This window comes from Phoca vitulina, unplaced genomic scaffold (assembly GCF_004348235.1).
Source record: "Phoca vitulina isolate PV1807 unplaced genomic scaffold, GSC_HSeal_1.0 scaffold20, whole genome shotgun sequence".
Classification (NCBI taxonomy): Eukaryota; Metazoa; Chordata; class Mammalia; order Carnivora; family Phocidae; genus Phoca; species Phoca vitulina.
In genome coordinates, this window is record NW_022589723.1 from 34,556,146 (window position 1) to 34,573,975 (window position 17,830).

At 37.0% G+C, this 17,830-nt stretch overlaps 1 protein-coding gene across 2 annotated transcripts in view; it reads left to right on the forward strand.

The window, feature by feature from the left end:
* GLCE (glucuronic acid epimerase) overlaps positions 1-17,830 on the forward strand; it is a 108,954-nt gene that overhangs the window by 79,148 nt on the left and 11,976 nt on the right. Inside the window, exon 2 of one of the 2 annotated variants that reach the window (XM_032417114.1) lies at positions 16,461-17,056. In XM_032417114.1, coding sequence (XP_032273005.1) covers positions 16,474-17,056 — 583 coding nt within the window. In that variant the 5' untranslated portion in view covers positions 16,461-16,473. Of the gene's footprint in view, positions 1-16,344; positions 17,057-17,830 lie in introns of those variants that run through there. The other variant, XM_032417113.1, reaches the window with a different exon arrangement.

Sequence of the window (17,830 nt, forward strand, 5' to 3'; positions counted from 1 at the left end):
GTGATTCAGTCGGTTAAGCATCTGCCTTCGTCTTGGGTCATGATCTCAGGGTCCTGGGATCAAGGCCCCCCCACCCTCACCCCAGTGGAGTCAGCTCCGTGCTCAGTAGGGAGTCTGCTTCTCCCTCTCCCTCTGCTCGTGCTCTTTCACTTTCTCTTTCTCAAATAAATATTTTTAAAAAGTTGTAACTGTAATGGATTGAAGCACATTAAATATATTTAATATTCATGAGTTCATATATTACTTTAAAAAACTCATTTATTTTTGGAGGTTATTAGGGAGCCAATTCATTGTTTTGAATTGGTAAGAGGAAAGATGCAGGTGTTGATTCTGCCTGTCCAGACAGTACCTCAGCATTACCTCAGCATTGACAGAGAAGGGCAGGATTTCCTTTACAGAAGTATGTCAGCTAATATATTAAGGGCTGGTAGAATATCACCATTTTGCAACCGCTAATGAAACAGTCGTCATTGCTAAAACTACTAGACGGCTGCTAACGGGGAACGTTATAATGCTGGATCAAGGTGACAACACATGAACATACAGATTAATCCTAACATAACAAAAAGAAAGACTGTCATACATTATATGCTTCCTGATGAAGGTTCACACCTCTACCATGAAGTATTCTTGCTGAAAAATCAATCCCTACTTTTAGCAAGCTGTCAGTCTCACTGCTGGTTTACAGGAAATACCTGGGAATGTAATCTGAGATAAGACCCTACAACCACTAAAAAAGAAGAACATAGCGCTCAATACAGGGCAAAAGCATACCCTTGATATTAAAGATTACTTCAATAACAAAGACATTTTAGAAAGCATTTTTTATGTTTGCAGACTAAAAAAAAAGAAAACCTGGAGTCTTTGAAGTAAGACATGCAAAATGAGTCACAAGACAGTAGACTGAGATGAAAGGGGGGTTGGCTAATGGGGAGGCATAAATTAAAAGGGTATTGGATAAAATAAGAAACAACAGGTTAGAAACTAAAATGCAGTATCTAAATAAGAAACCACAGAATAGTAACTAAATATGCAGTATCCAAATTGTGTGCTGGAAAAAATAGAGTAGAAACTTGAGAAAATTGACTCGGTGATAATGGAAAACAAGGTTGAGAAGCTCTCCCAGAATGCAGAGGAAAAGGGGAAACGAGATGGACAAAGAAAACATGAAGAACAGGTGATAGACATAAAGGATAGAGTAAGAGACCTAATATATAGATAATTGATACTCTGCAAGAGACCAAAACAAATTGAACAGGAGCAGTTATTAAACACACTATAGAAAAAACATTTTTCCTGAGCTAAAGGAGGACCTTGAGTCTGTAATTCAAACAAGCCTGTTGCCAAATACCAAGAGAATTTAATAAAAAGAAACTAACAACTAAACCTGTCCTAGTGAAACTTTGTACTTTCCCTTGTTAAAAATAATAACAATAATGATCAGGCATCCAGGCAAAGAGGAAAACAAATATACAGAAGTTATTCATTCACAAAGGATGTATGGCGGACTCCTAGCCTTGGATTGTTCTTATAATTAAAGATCAGGAGACAATCAAGACTGTGACAGTTTAGGTCCCAGGTTCTTTATCCAGCCAAGTTAGCAGCCAAGAACCAACACACCTTTTCAGTTCTCAAAGCTTCAAAGTATAGACAACAGCTACCCTTCTGGAAGAATTAACTTCAAAACATACTCAAGCTGACTGATAAATTCTTCAGTATACAAGCAAAAGCCAGAAGTTGAAACATTTTTCCAAGTATGACTTTTTGCTTTAGGTTTAGTGAGTTTTTGAATCCCTGCTTTGTCAGTTTTAGAAAGGAAGGACATTAACTGAAGTCATTTTCACTGGAGTATGGATTAATTATTCTGTGAAAATCAGTGCGCTAATGATCTTAATCTTCACAGTTGCCTAAAATGGTTCTGAGTTTGGGCAGCACACCTATTTTATCATTTGCAAAAAGTATCTACTAGTTAAATAAACTTAATGCATTTGGTATATTACAGGGATTCTGAGAGTGTGGTCCGGCAGCATAGATTTCTCACCTGAAACTGGTTAGACAGGCAGATTATTGGGCTCACCCAGATTCAGTGAATCAGAAACCATGGCCATGGGACCTAGCAATCTGTGTTTGAACAAGCCTTCTAGGTAATTCTGATGCCCAATAAAACTTACAAACTGCTGGTATAGTATACTGGTGCCCAAACCTAATTAATCCTCAGAATCACCTGTGAAGATCTTGAAACATCTATTCCCAGCCCAGAGACTGATATGCTGGGTTTGGAAATCACTGGTAAAATAGAGCTGGAATCAAAAGACCTAGATTCTGTGCTTGGCTTCACCTTATCAATTTTGACAACCTACTTAATATTGCTGAGCCTCAGTTTTCTCTTTTGTAAAATAGCACTCATTTTCCTGCCCATTTCATTGGATTGTTGGAGGAATTAAATGAAGAAAATGAAAATAAAAGTACTTTGCACAATAGATATGGAAATCCATAGCTGCAAGTATATCATCTGTGTTCTGCTTTAGTATATGTTCCTCCATGTATCTCTTTCAAGCACCTTTCCCTTACCTAACAACCTGCCACATTACTTTTTGACTTGCAAATTCAACGATTGCATTTATTTTAACATCTTTTCAATATAAATTTTTTTCTTCGGTAGTTTCCCATACATTCAGATCTTGTCTCTGAGGTTGTAAGTCATTTGAGGGAAGGAATCATATGTAAACATTTTATATTTTCCTCAGTGTCAGATCTTAGGCTAAATTATATACATAGTAATATCAAGTAAAATACTTACCTGTTCACTAGCTCATTGTCATAACTGGTACTGTAGGTTATTAAGGGTTTTCCTTTTTTACTTCATTAATTTAGTATTTTTATGCAAACAGTTTCTTTCTTTCCAGTAGTATGGAAAGGTGGTTGATCTGGTACCAGTCAACATCTGTACTTCACTTCTTAAAATTATTTAAAGAAATGTTCCTTGTATTATTCTTTCTGTCTAGTTTGTGGTTGTTGCATTTTAGAAAATGCATTGTTTTGGTGTCCTATTGGCACACTAAACTTTTCCTACAAAAGCAGTATGTCAGGTGGAAGGCCCAGTTGGCTTAGAATATGAACTTCCAGATTAAAAAAGACATAAGTAAATGGAAACACATCCCATGTTTGTGGATTGAAAGAGTTAGTATTGTTAAAGTATCAGTACTACCTAAAGTAATCTACAGATTCAGTGCAATCCCTATCAAAATTTCAGTGTGTTTTCTGCAGAAACAGAAAAACTCATTCTAAAATTCATATGGAATCTGCAGGGACCCCACATAGCCAAGACAGTCTTTAAAAAAAAAGGAACAAAACTGGAGAATTCACACTTCCTAATTTCAAAGCTTACTTCGGTAATCAAAATAGTGCATTATTTGCATAAAGACAGACCAGTGGAGTAGACAGCCAGAAATAAACCCTTGCGTATATGGTTAGATGATTTTGACAAGAGTGACAAAACCATTCAATGGGGAAAGGATAGTCTTTTTAAACAAAAAGTGCCGACAAAACTGGATATCCATGTGCAAAAGAATGAAGTTCTGGCCCTTACCTAACACCATACGTAAAAGTTAACTCTAAGATGGATCGAAGAGCTACATGTAAGACCTAAACTATGAAATTCTCAGAAGAAAACAGGACAGAAGCTTCATGACATTGGATTTGGTAGTGATTTCTTGACTATGACACTGAAGACACAGGCAACAAAAAAAATAGAGTGGACCTTATGAAAATTAAATTCTGTGTACCACAAGACAGTATCAACAGAGTAAAAAAGGCAGCCCACAGACGGGGAGAAAGTTTTTGCAAATTACATGTTTGATAAGGGATTAATATCAGAATATACAGAGAACTCCTAAAACTTAACAACAACAACCAAAACCCAATTCATAAATGAGCAAAGGACTTGAAAAGACATTTCTCCAAAGAAGATTTATATTTGGCCAATAAGCACTTGAAAAGATGTTCAACATCACTAATAATTAAGGAAATGCATTTCAAAACTACAATGAGATATACTACCTCATACACTTTAGGATGGGTACTATTTAAAAACAAACAGAAAATAACAAGTTGGCCAGGTTGTGAAGAAACTGCTGTGTGTGCTGTTAGTGGGAATATAATGTTACACCAACTACAGAAAACAGTATGGTGGTTCCTCAATGGAATTGGGATTACCATATGATCCAGTAATTCTACTTCTAGATATATATCCAAAATAATTGAAAACAGAGTCTTGAAAAAATATTTGCACACCCATGTCCATAGCAGCATTATTCACAGTATCCAAGAAGTATAAGTAATCCAAGTGTCCATAAACTGATAAATGCATAAGCAAAACGTGGTGTGTGCGTACAATAAAATATTTTTTAGTCTTGAAAAGAAAGGAAATTCTGACATAGACTACACCATGGATGAAACTTGAGGTCATTATGCTAAGTGAAATAGACCAGTCATAAAAAAAGACATATACTGTATGATTCCACTTCTGTAAGATACTTACAGTAGCCAAAATCATAGACCCAGAAAGTAGAATGGTGGTTTCCCAGGCCTGGTGGGGAGAGAGGGATAGAGAGTTATTGTTTAATGGGCGTAGGAGTTTCAGTTTTACAAGATGAAGAGTTATGGAAATGAATGCTAGCAGTGGTAGCACAACATTATGAATATATTTAATACCACTTAACTGTACACTGAAAGATGGTTAAGATGGTAAAGTTTTTACATGTATTTTAGCACAATTTAAAAAATTGGAAAAAGAATGTGAGCTTCTACACTCTGGGCTAATAGAAAACACCAGGTAGTCTCAGGTCTCCTTGCAAATAGAGCACAGTACCACAAGTTTATCTTCTCCCAACTCCCGAGTTCTATTTTGAGTTTTTATTTATACAATTAACGCATTCTTCATTAGATGGTTCTCCTTCATCTCTGTGGTTAAAGTTTTTCATTTTTATTGTTTGTTTTTTCCTTTTCTGACAATGGATATGTTTATAAGAGAATAGCAGAGAAAGCAGAAGTACTGGTTTAACTTGCTTCAAAGCATATTTGTATTGAGTGAGCAGATAAATTTGAACTTTGATGTCATAGGTAATTTTCATTCTGAAGGTAATTACAGACAATCTGTATCCAAAACTAGGGGAAAAAAAAAAGTCAAAGCATTTATGTAACAGAAATTTTGTCTTTTCTTCCTTTTTTTTTTTTTTTTTTTTTGGTTTGGTGGTGGCTGTTATTGCTAATAAAAGTTGCTAATAAAAAGTCGTGGAAGGCGCCTGGGTGGCTCAGTTGGTTAAGCGACTGCCTTCAGCTCAGGTCATGATCCCGGAGTCCCAGGATCGAGTCCCGCATCGGGCTCCCTGCTCAGCAGGGAGTCCGCTTCTCCCTCTCACCCTACCCCCTCTTGTGCTCTCTCTCTCTCTCTGTTTCAAATAAATAAAATAAAATAAAAAATCTTAAAAAAAAAAAAGTGGAATAAGAAATTTTTTTACTTAAGATTTCTACTTTTTTTATACTCCAATTTCTTATATTAATGCTAGTTATTTTCCTTATATACTGCCACGTTGGGGTTTTTAGGACACCAGTACATTATTCTCAAAGCCTCAAATTAACATGGACTAATGAAACTGTTATTAAGTTCCATTTCTATCTTTAGAGAAAGGTTTTGCTTGGACAAGTTATCCCAGTACATCACAATAATTGTTAGCAGAAATGAGGTATTGTAATGCATTTGTAAGCTGTTGCTGGATTTGTGGGGCCACTGGAAATCCTATTTTCAAGGGCTTAATTATTCTAATACATGTGGAGAGCAGGTAGCTTTATTGGATGATATATATGCATGTATATTCATAATTATGACTCATTTCTATTCTTTTCTAATATTAATATATAGTTATACTGTTATATTTGAAGAAAATTTAAAAATTCCAGTAGCTGCATTCAGAAATACTAATAAATTTTTAGAATAACTAGGTAACTTTCCTAAAATTGTATTTTACCTATGCACACTATTGATTCATGGTCAAAATTCAACCCTGTCTAGAATAAGACCCTTCATGGTGAGTCCAATTCACAATCTGGTAACCTGTTACAAATTAGAATATCTTCTGGGGAAGGACAGTATTCAGCTTCTGCGCAAAGATACTTTATGGTACATCAGTTAGAGCACAGGGTTTGGAGTCAGACAAACAAATGAGTTAAAATTTCAAGTGAACATCATGTAACTTAGGGTAAATTACTTAACATTACAAAGCCTGTTTGTTTCATCATCCGTAAAATACAAAGAAACACAGTTTTTAACCACGTTTAAGTTCTCACCCATCTTGGCTTAGTCCCTGTCCTCTTTAGTGAATCTCTTGTGGGCTGTTACATCCTAGTCCCTTTATCTGTAAAATGTGAATCATGTAATACAGGGATACCTCATTTTATTGCATTTCATTTTATTGTGCTTCACAAATATTGCGGTTTGTGGTTTTGTTTTTGTTTTTGTTTTTTTTGTTTTTGAATAAAATGGAGGTTTGGGGCAACCCCGTGTCAAGCAAGTCTCTGGGCGCCATTTTCCCAACAGCGTTTGCTCACTTCTTGTCTCTGTGTCACATTTTGGTAACTCTCACAATATCTTGAACTTTTTCAATTTATTATGGTGATCTGTGATCGGTGATCTTTGATGTTACTATTATAATTGTTTTGGGGCTCCATGAACCATGCCCATGTAAGACAGCACACTTAACTGGTAAATGTGTATGTTCCGACTGCTCCACAGACAGGCCGTTCTTCCATCCTCTCCTTGGGTCTCCCTATTCCCTAAGACACAACAGTATCAAAATTAGGTCAATTAAAACCCTGCCATGGCCTCTGAGTTTTTTTTTTATTATTGTTATGTTAATCCCCATACATTACATCATTAGTTTTAGATGTAGTGTTCCATGATTCATTGTTTGTGCATAACACCCTGTGCTCCATGCAGAACGTGCCCTCCTCAATACCCATCACCAGGCTAACCCATCCTCACACCCCCCTCCCCTCTAGAACCCTCAGTTTGTTTTTCAGAGTCCATCGTCTCTCATGGTTCGTCTCCCCCTCCGATTCCCCCCCCTTCATCCTTCCTCTCCTGCTATCTTCTTCTTTTTTTTTTTTTTCTTAACATATATTGCATTATTTGTTTCAGAGGTACAGATCTGAGATTCAACAGTCTTGCACAATTCACAGCACTCACCATAGCACATACCCTCCCCAGTGTCTGTCACCCAGCCACCCCATCCCTCCCACCCCAACCCCCACTCCAGCAACCCTCATGGCCTCTGAGTTTTCAAGTGAAAGTAAGTCACATGTCTCTCATTTTAAAAGCTAAAAATGATTAAGCTCAGTAAGGAATACAGGTTGAAGGCAGAGACAGGCCAAAAGCTAGACCTCTTATGCCAAACAGCCAAGTTGTGAATGCAAAGGAAAAGTTCTTGAAGGAAATTAAAAGTGCTACTCCAGTGAACATACAAGTGATAAGAAAGCAAAATAGCCTTATTGCTGATATGGAGACAGTTTCGGTGGTTTGGACTAAAGATCAAACCAGCTACAACATTTCCTTAAGCCACAGCCTAATCCAGAGCAAGGCCTAACTCTCTTCAGTTCTGCATGGGCTGAGAGATGATGATGCTGCAAAAGAAAAGTCTGAAGCTAGCAGAGGTTGGTTCATGATATGTAAGGAAAGAAGCTGTGTCCATAACATAAAAGTGTAGGGTGAAGCAGCAAGTCTTGTTACAGAAGCTGCAGCAAGTTATCCAGAAGATCCAGCTAAGATCATTAATGAAGGTGGTTATACTAAACAACAGCTTTCATTGTCGATGAAACAGCCTTACATTGGAAGAAGGTGTCGTCTCAGACTTTCATAGCTAGAGAGAAGTCAATGCCAGGCCTCAAAGCTTCAAAGGACAGGCTGGCTCACTCGTTAGGAGCTAATGCAGCTGGTGACTTGAAGTTAAAACCAATAGTCATTTACCATTATGAAAATCCTAGAGGCCCCAAGAATTAGCTAAATGCACTCTGCCTGTGCTCTATAAATGGAACAACAAAGCCTAGATGACAGCACATCTGTTTACAACAGAATTTACTGAATTTTATTTTTAACCCCACTGTTGAGACCTACTCTTTGGAAAAAGAAAAAAAGATTCCTTTCAAAATATTACTATTCATTGACAATGCACCTGGTCACCCAAGAGCTCTGATGGCAGAGATTAATGTTGTTTTCATGCCTGCAAACACAACAACTATTCAGCAGCCCATGGATCAAGAGGAATTTCAACTTCCCAGTCTTATTATTTTAAGAAATACATTTCAGGGGCGCCTGGGTGGCTCAGTTAGTTAAGTGTCCTACTCCTGATTTCGGCTTAGGTCGTTATCTCAAGAGTCTGGAGATTGAGCCCTGAGTTGGGCTCCGTGCTGGGCATGGAGCCTGCTTACGATTCCCTCTCTCTGCCCCTGCCTCAGGCGCACACGCTCTCTCTTTTAAAATAAAAAAAAAGCTAAGAAATATATTTCATAAAGCTGTAGCTGCCATAGGTAGCTATTCCTCTGATGGATCCGGGCAAAGTAAATTGAAAACCTTCTGGAAAGAATTTAGCATTCTAAATGGCATTAAGAGCATTCATGATTCATGGGGATGGTCAAAATACCAACATTAACAGGAGTTTGGAAGAAGTGTTTTCCATCCCTCATGGAGGACTTTGAGAGGTTCAAGACCTCAGTGGAGGAAGTAACTGCAGATGTGGTGGAAATACCAAGAGAACTGGAATTAGAAATGGAGTCTGAAGATGGGGCTGAATTGCTGCTATCTCATGATAAAACTAACGGATGAGGAGTTGCTTCTTATGGATGAGCAAAAAAGGTGGTTTCCTGAGATGGAATCTACTCTGGTGAAGATTGTTGAAATGACAAGAAAGGATTTAGAATATGACATAAAGTTAGTTGATAGAGCAGCAGCAGAGTTTGAAAGGATTGACTCCAGTTTTGAAAGGAGTTCTGTGGGTAAATGCTATCAAACCGATCACATGCTGCAGAGAAATCATTTTATGAAAGGGAGAGTCAATCGATGTGGTGAACTTCACTGTTGTCTTATTTTAAGAAATTGTCACAGCCACCCCAACCTTCAGCACCCACCACCCTGACCAGTCAGCAGCCATCAACATCAAGGCAAGACCTTCCACCAGCAAAGATTATGACTCATTGAAAGCTTTTATGATGGTTTGCGTTTTTTAGCAATAAAGTGTTTTTTAATTAAGGTATGTACATTGTTTTTTAGACATAATGCTGTTGCATACTTAATAGACTACATTGTAATCTACTAAGCATATTAGTCTATTAAACAGTGTATTGAAACTTACATGCACTGGGAAACTAAAAAATTATTTTACTTGTTGTGATATTTGCTTTATTGCAGTGTTCTGGAACCTAACCTGCAATATCTCCAAGGTATGCCTGTGTACTCTGTACCCCCTACTCAATTTCTTTGGGATGTTTGCCTGGGATTATACTCTTATTTGAAGCATTGTGAGCCAATTGTATCATAGATTATTTCAACTTTGTTATTTGAAAAAAATGGATAGCAAAGTTACCTTCTTTGTAGTGAGAATACTACTTGTTTTACATTACTGGAAGAGTCCTGACCACCTTAGGCATTTCTCTTTCGTGTTAGAGCTATCACAGAGTACTTAACCATTTGACTGTGTAATTTAAGTCTTGGTCTATCAAGCAGTAAACAGATGGAACATTTCTAACAGCAGTAATTAAACTGTAAATCTGTTTTAAAGAGTTGGCCAATATACAGCACAGTCCATATTCTGTTGTCTCAGTCATGTTCATTTTTATTTGGATTATGATTTCAGAATACCCAAATATGGGAAGGAAAACAAAGTTGTCTATTATTTTTTAAAATTGCATACCTGGGGTGCCTCGGTGGCTCAGTCGGTTAAGTGTCCGACTCTTTGATTTCGGCTCAGGTGATCTCAGGGTCGTGGGATCGAGCCCCATGTCAGACTCCACACTCAGCAGGGAGTCTGCTTGTCCCTCACCCTGGTCATGCCCCCCCCCCAAATGAATAAATAAAATCTTAAAAAAAAAATTGCATACTTAACAATATTCGTTCATTCAACAAATCTTTATTGAATGCCTGTTGTGAACCAGACACATTTCTAGGCACTGGGGATCCAGCAGTGACCAGGAGAAGCAAAATCCCAGTCTTCATGGAGCTTAGATTCTAGTGGATTGGAGACAGTTAATAAGCTAAATATGTATAACACCAAGTGTGGTAAATGCTATGAAGAAGAATAAAGCTGAGTAAAGACCTGGAGAATGTTGGGATGAGATGTACTGTTTTAGATAAGGTGGTCAGGGAAAGAAGGCCTCTCTGATAAATTAACACTTAAGCAGTGACCTGAAGAAGTAAGGGAGCAAGCCAAATGGGTATCTGGGGAAACAATGCCAGGCAGAGGGCATGGCAAGTGCAGATACCTGATTTGGGAGCATGCTTAGTTGTCTGTTGTATTCATTCCACCTTGAAGCTTTCCTTAACACCTTAAAAAATTAAGGGAGAGTTATAGGCCTCCTTCTCTGTGTGTCATAGCATATTGTATGTAACTTTTTTATAGTTCTTATCTCAGCATTATTGTTTTTATATGCATATTTCCCAATAACCTGGCCTTTGGGAACAGGAATAGTGCCTTACCAGCCACATAGGTCCTGAATAGATGCTGATTGAACCAGTCAGTCAGTGTGATTTTCTATTGCACAACTACTTTTGTGTGTACTTGGTACCAAAGTATTATAAGAAATATAAATTGTTACATATGTAAGTAAATAAGAGAAAATAATGATCAAGCAAGCCTTGGTCTACGTAATTCAGAGGAAAGAAATTTCTTTCAATGAAATCTTTTATGAATTTATTTAAATGTTCTTAACTGAAATATGACCTTCATAGTTTAAAAACTCATGGTGATATCCATGATTTAATGTTTTGAATGACTTGGTTACTTGAAATATTCAGTTAGAAAAGTGCGTTTGAAAAGTAAAGTATCTACACCACAAGAGTTTTTTGAATTGCAAATCATTTTAGAAAAGAATAATTTGCTTTCCCAAAGGATAACTAAGTTATATTTTGTTTTCCCTCATTTTTAACCATTTCTGCAAAGAAATTATTCCACAGTTTCTTTATGATACTTACTGAATGTTATTTTCTGTTTTAGATCTCTAAAGGTACTAAAATAAATTTTTATTGGATTATGTTTCTAATGAAATAAATCTTTAGGGTCTACAGTAGATGAGTTTTCAAGGTTTTTGAATTTATTGATTTTTTTAAATTTTTTTTTTTTTAACTAGAAAGGTTAATCTGGTTTATAGATGTGGCAAAAGTTTTAAAGTAAGTAGGAAGCTTATCACCACTCAACAGAAAACCCTGGTTTGGTCTGTTAAAGGTCCTGTTGTTATTGTACTAGCAAAATGTCAGTACAGTCTACTTTCTGAAATTTTAAAGTTTCTGGTTAGTTTTCTATAATTTGAGCAACATTATAATAAAATTATCATGTTTACCTTTAGATAAACCTATTTGGTAGTTAATAGTACATGTCAATACTCAGAGTTTTCTTTTTTTTTCATCCTCCTTTCTCCCATATTTTGAAAACTAAATACCTATAGACATTTTTAAACTTAAAATTTACCTTTCCTGTAATATTTTAACAAAAGTGACTTTGACCTAATTTTCTCTTTTAATGATTTTTAAAAACCCAGTAGATATGGGAAATGAGAAAATAAAGACCTCTGTGTGCGTTGTTTTACTGAAGTGAGATGATTCCATGTGTGTTTTGTGCCTTTTTTCAATTAACAGTCTCTATGTCTTTCTGTCTTCAAATCCACAGTCAGATTTCCCAGTGGAGGACCAAGTCTCACATCTGGTTGTCATATGCCCTAATAAGTCTTTTTGGGAAAAAAATCTGACCTAGTACCCTTCTTCTTTTCATACCACTGACTTATTGAGGGGACAGGGCCAGCTCTCCTGCAGGATGTCTTGCCTTCTAGATGTGTCTGGTTGAGGGATACCTAGGTGGCTCAGTCAGTTAAGCAGCCAGCTCTTGGTTTTGGCTCAGGTCATGATCTCAGGGTCCTGGGATGGAGCTCCGCATCCAGCTCCGTGCTCAGCGGGAGTCTGCTTAAGGATTCTCTCTCCCTTTCCTTCTGCCCCTCCCCCCACTCACGTGCACGCTTGCTTACTCCTTCTCTCTCTCAAATAAATAAATAAATCCTTAAAAAAAAAAAAGATGTGTCTGGTTGCATCTGCGTTTAACTTGTTCCTCTATCTCTTGTATTTGCTATTAATTAAAAGTCAAATTGTAATGCCTCAGGGATCCATATTACACATTTTTGGCTGGGATATATGATAGGTTATTTACTTTTTATTTTAACTCATCAAAAAAAAAAAAGTATCTGGATGAGTCACGATTGAGACTGGATTAGGGTAATGAATCTGATCCCTTCATTGTAGAGTTTCAGCTTTTTTATCTTGCTACTAGAAAATAATGTATTTGGTGTTACTTTGCACAGTATGAATCTCAAGGTCCATATCAAACATATACCTGAATATAATACTAATGCTAATTTTTGCTAATTTTCTGATATATTTAGAATTTTTCTTCTACATCATTAGCCACCCTTTTTCTGTAACAGAATTCTTTATCATCTGGGGCTATTGGTTTGTTCTCTTGCAAAAGGCCAGATAGATAAATAATTTCACTTAGTTACCAGTTTTAACCAGCTCAGTCAGAAGATGACATAAGGTTGGTTTTTGTTTTGTTTTGTTTTGATTTGCTTTTCTGGCTTTCTCTTTTTTGAGTATCATTGTAGACTCATGGATTTTTATGGTTTCAGTGTGTTTCAGTCAACATCAGGCATAATTCTTGCAACTTTGACTTATGGAGAAAAGGACCTTTCAGGCTGATTCTTGTGTCTTTTTGCTATGATAACTATGTTTTTAATTATGGAAATGTTCAAACAAACAAAAGTATAGAGAATAATATAGTGAACCTTCAACATACCTTTCAGCTTCAGCAATAACCAGTGTGTCCAATCTCATTTTCTCTATATCCTACTGCTTTTTTGATCCACTGGATTATGATCTCATCGATATTTGAAAATTTTCTTTATTTTCTGACATAACAAGGCCCTAGACTTGAAATCCATTTCTCTAAGAAGCCGTCATTGCTTTTAGTAAGGAGTGGTATCAGATAACAAAATCTGGGCATAAAGGTTAATGAAAGTTTTTTATTTTCATTTTTCTTTACTTTCCCATCATGTGTCTCATCATAATGGTAGTCTAGTTCCATAAGCAGGTTTACTCTCTATGAGTCATGGAGGAAGGGCACTTCTCAAAGATGAGACAATATCTTTATATTTCCATTTTAATTGATCTAAATGTTAGTTATAGCTGACAAATGATTCAAATGTTAGCACATAAATGTTTTTAAGGAATGCTTAAAAGAAGGATTGCTTTTTAAATAAACACCATTTAGTGTTACCGGTTTGCCTGTACTACAGTATAAGGAAATCCTTTATAAATGTATGACTTCTGAAGGTTTTCTTCTACCATGCTTTGGTTTTTCTAGTATTCAAAACATTTTCTCATAGTCATAATGCAAATGATAAAAGTGTTACTGGATTCTGGTTCTTAAATCTGTGTAAGATTTCCAAGATGGACCAAACCCTGTCTTTGCCTTTTTCCCTCCTGATGCCCTACTGAAATAAAATGTATAGAAATAAGAAATGAAGAAACCAATAACAATAAGTAGGAAGACTACACAAGAGTGATAACTGAACAGATTTCTGGATCTCTGTTCAAGTACTAGAAGGCACAGCTCTACCCTCTCATCTCCCTGTACTGCTCTCATCCCTGCACTTGGACTATTGATAGCAGGCATGTACCCGAAGCAAAACGTCAAACAGATTTCCTTTAGAGAAACTGGGAAAAGCTAAGGCTTCTAGAGTACAAGTTAATCTCTCCAGAACAAAAGAAAAACTCCATCATTCTGGCATTTAGAGGGCCTGCTGGCTCCCTGCCCATGCACCCTAAAGGAATACTGCCAGTCAGCCTGTACCTACCCCACACAGAGTCCTCCTCAGGAGAGCAGTCTAGCCAAAAATCAGACCATCTCCACAATGGTAGAGGAAATCTGTGTTGGCTAATGAGTCATTCAGATGTAAATACTAATGAGCAACCAAGATCACCAGGGATGTGAGGAAAATGGATGGCATGAAAGAGAGACTAAGATAATCAGAAAAATTGCTACTGGAGAAAATAGAGCTAATCAGAGAGAACTCATCAAGAAACGAACTCTGATGTACTCAGGGCTGCAGGAGGATACTACACCCATTAAACAAGAATAAGAGAACACAAGTTTTCAGGTCAAAAGGGCACAGCAAGTGCTGAAATAGTGAATCAAATATCATAATGTACTACTTTCTTGGGAAGCTGAATTCCAAGGACAAACAAAAGATCCAGAGGAAAGCCATGTACAAAGTGACAAGTATCACACTGAAATTCAAATCTGTCATCAGTAATTCTCTTAATGCTTTAAGACAATAAAACATTACCTACAACTTTTCAAAAGAAAATAATGTATAACCGGGGATTCTGTATCTTACCAAACTGTTAATCAAAGGTAAGAGCAGACTGAGGTCTTTTTTAGACATATGAGAATTCAAAGGTACCTTCTTTTGGAATTAAATGAGTGAGCGGCACCTGGCTGGCTCAGTCTGTAGAGCATGCAGCTCTTGATCTTGGGGTCATGAGTTCAAGCCCCACATTGGGTGTAAAGCTTACTTATAGATAGATAGATAGATAGATAGATCAATCGATCTAAGGAATTACACTTTCACCATCAGCTTTCTTAAAAAATAGAAAATTATTGTGTAATATTTCACTAAATATTTTCATTTTGGGGTTTGATTTTTTAAAAAATCTCATTGCTGCCAAAAGGGTTTATTGAGAGAAAAAAAGGGGATAAAAAATTATAAACAGTGAAGTAAGTAGTTATGGATTTATACCATAAAATAAATTATAGAGCTACTGTAGCAAACAGTAAGGAGACTAATTCCATAATTTTCCATAGCCCAGTGACCTCAACAACAGGCAATTCAGGACTACTTTTTAATTGCAGTCACAACTGGCTGATATACCATATGGCCAGCGGGGGCAACAGCATCAGATTCTTCTCCCATCTTGATTGGAGTGACATGATCTGGCTTATATTTAAAAGCATCATTCTACTGGCTATTGTTAAAAATAGACTTGGGGATAGAATAGTAGAGCAAGGGTAGAAATAAGGAGACCAGTTTGGACATCACTGCAGTATTCCAAGTAAAAGATGACAGTGGCTGGGATGTGGTGGTAATAGTGGAGTTGGGGGAAAGAGGTCAGATTCTGGGTATAATTTGAAGGTAGAGCCAACAACATTTCCTGACTGATCGGATATGGGGTGAGCAAAAAAGGAGTAGAGGTTTCTGGTCTGAGCAGTAGGAAAAGAGAAACAGTTTGGGGGAAAAGACGGAGTTGTTTTGGATGTTTCAGAAGTCTATTTGACCTCCAAGTAAAGATGTCAGCTACTTGTATTGGCACTTAAATATATGGGTCTGCAGTTCCGAAGAAAGGTCTGGCTTAGAGATGGAATTTTGGAAGTAGTCAGCATATAAAGTGTATTTAAAGCCATGAGAGTGGGTGAGATCACCTAGGAGTGAATAGAGATAAAGAGGTGTGAGGACTGAGACTCTAAGGCACGCTAACACTTCAGGGTCAGGGGGATGAGAAAGAATGATCAGAGATGACTGAGGAGGAATAGCCAGTGACGTATAAGGCGAACCACAAGAAGATGGTGCCCTGGAAGCCATGAGAAGAAAATGTTTCCAGTAGGAAAGAGTCATTGACTATTCATGCTGCTGAGAAGTCAAGTAGGATGAGCACTAAAAATTCACGGTTGGATTTGGCAACATGGATGTCAGTGTTTACCGTAACAATACCCATTATGTTTTTTCAAACAGCTAACTGTTGGGACAAAAATAATGCATTAAGTTGTTTGGACCCAACTACTTAATAAATGAAACTATTAGGTATTTCTTTTGGCCCAGAGACTTTGAAACAATTACTAAGATACCAAGAGAGTCACAAACAGAAAGTTTGGGAATATCTGTTTTAAAGGGTCACACTAAGTATTTTAAGAGGGGGAAGCTCCTCTTGCCTTTTCTTTGTCTCTGCCGTAAAGTTTGAGTTAGTAATTTTAAATCTGATCAGATTGCTACAGTGAATAAAATTGCCTTAGTGTGGTTCAATATAAAAAAAATAAAACCTTATCCTATGAAATGTCTGCAATACATCTTTGCATGAATTTTTCTTCTTGCCTCCATAGGTATGGTCTGAATATGCGTTGCTTGGCAGCTCGGGTCAACTATAAGACTCTGATTATCATCTGCACACTCTTCACTTTGGTCACAGTACTTTTGTGGAATAAATGTTCCAGCGATAAAGCGATCCAGTTTCCACGGCACTTGAGTAGTGGCTTCAGAGTGGATGGATTAGAAAAAAGAGCAGCAGCATCTGAGAGTAACAACTATGTGAACCACATGGCCAAACAGTCTGAGGAGTCATTCCCTCAGGAACAGCAGAAAGCACCCCCTGTTGTTGGGAGCTTCAACAGCAATGGGGGAAGCAAGGTGTTAGGGCTCAAATATGAAGAAATTGACTGTCTCATAAATGATGAACACACAATTAAAGGGAGACGAGAGGGAAATGAAGTCTTTCTTCCATTCACTTGGGTAGAGAAATATTTTGATGTATATGGAAAGGTGGTTCAATATGATGGCTATGATCGGTTTGAATTCTCTCATAGCTATTCCAAAGTCTATGCACAGAGAGCCCCGTATCACCCTGATGGTGTGTTTATGTCCTTTGAAGGCTACAATGTGGAAGTCCGGGACAGAGTCAAGTGCATAAGTGGGGTTGAAGGTTGGTATCTGCCTGCTCCACTGCATTTTTCTATCCTGATTGTGTTGAGGAGTAACAAGTTGTAGGTGTTAATTATCTAGCAAGTACATACATAGCTTACTATCAAGAGACCATTTGTCACTCTGACTTAGCAAGGAGGAACAGGTGAAGTCTGAACCTGGGGCAGTTTTCTGGATGATGTGATTTAAGGGCTGCAAGAAGATCATGCCTGATCAAATAGGATTATTTCATTAACCTGCCTCAGCATCTGAAATTCTCACCGGTAAGGTAAAGGCACAGCATCTCCAAAAATTTTGCATTAAAATATAGTTATTGTCCTATGAGAGGAGATGGAAACGGGAGAGACCAATGGACCAATTGGACTGTGTACCAAAGCAATCTTGTTACCACATTAGCCAGGTATCATTTCTGGATGGAGGTTTAAAGTCCTCAGAACAAGATAACACATAGGCACCATTTTCTCTGACCTTTTATACTACACTCCTATAGTCTATTATATATTGTCTTTCAAATCTTATGGGTATAATCAGTACATTTTAGAATTTGTATTTCAAACCTAAGATTGATCAGAAAGCCAAATTGAATTTGACTTTAAAATATATCATTTAACCAAAGGAAAGAGCTTAGTGTGTTTTAAGATTGCTTAGTTTAAATTTTATTTTATTTTCCTCATTCTATAAAAAGTGATTTCAATATCTTAATATTTTAAGTTTTTTATAATATCTCTACCAAATGTTCACAAGAAGGAAGGGCCAAATTCACTCATATTCATAC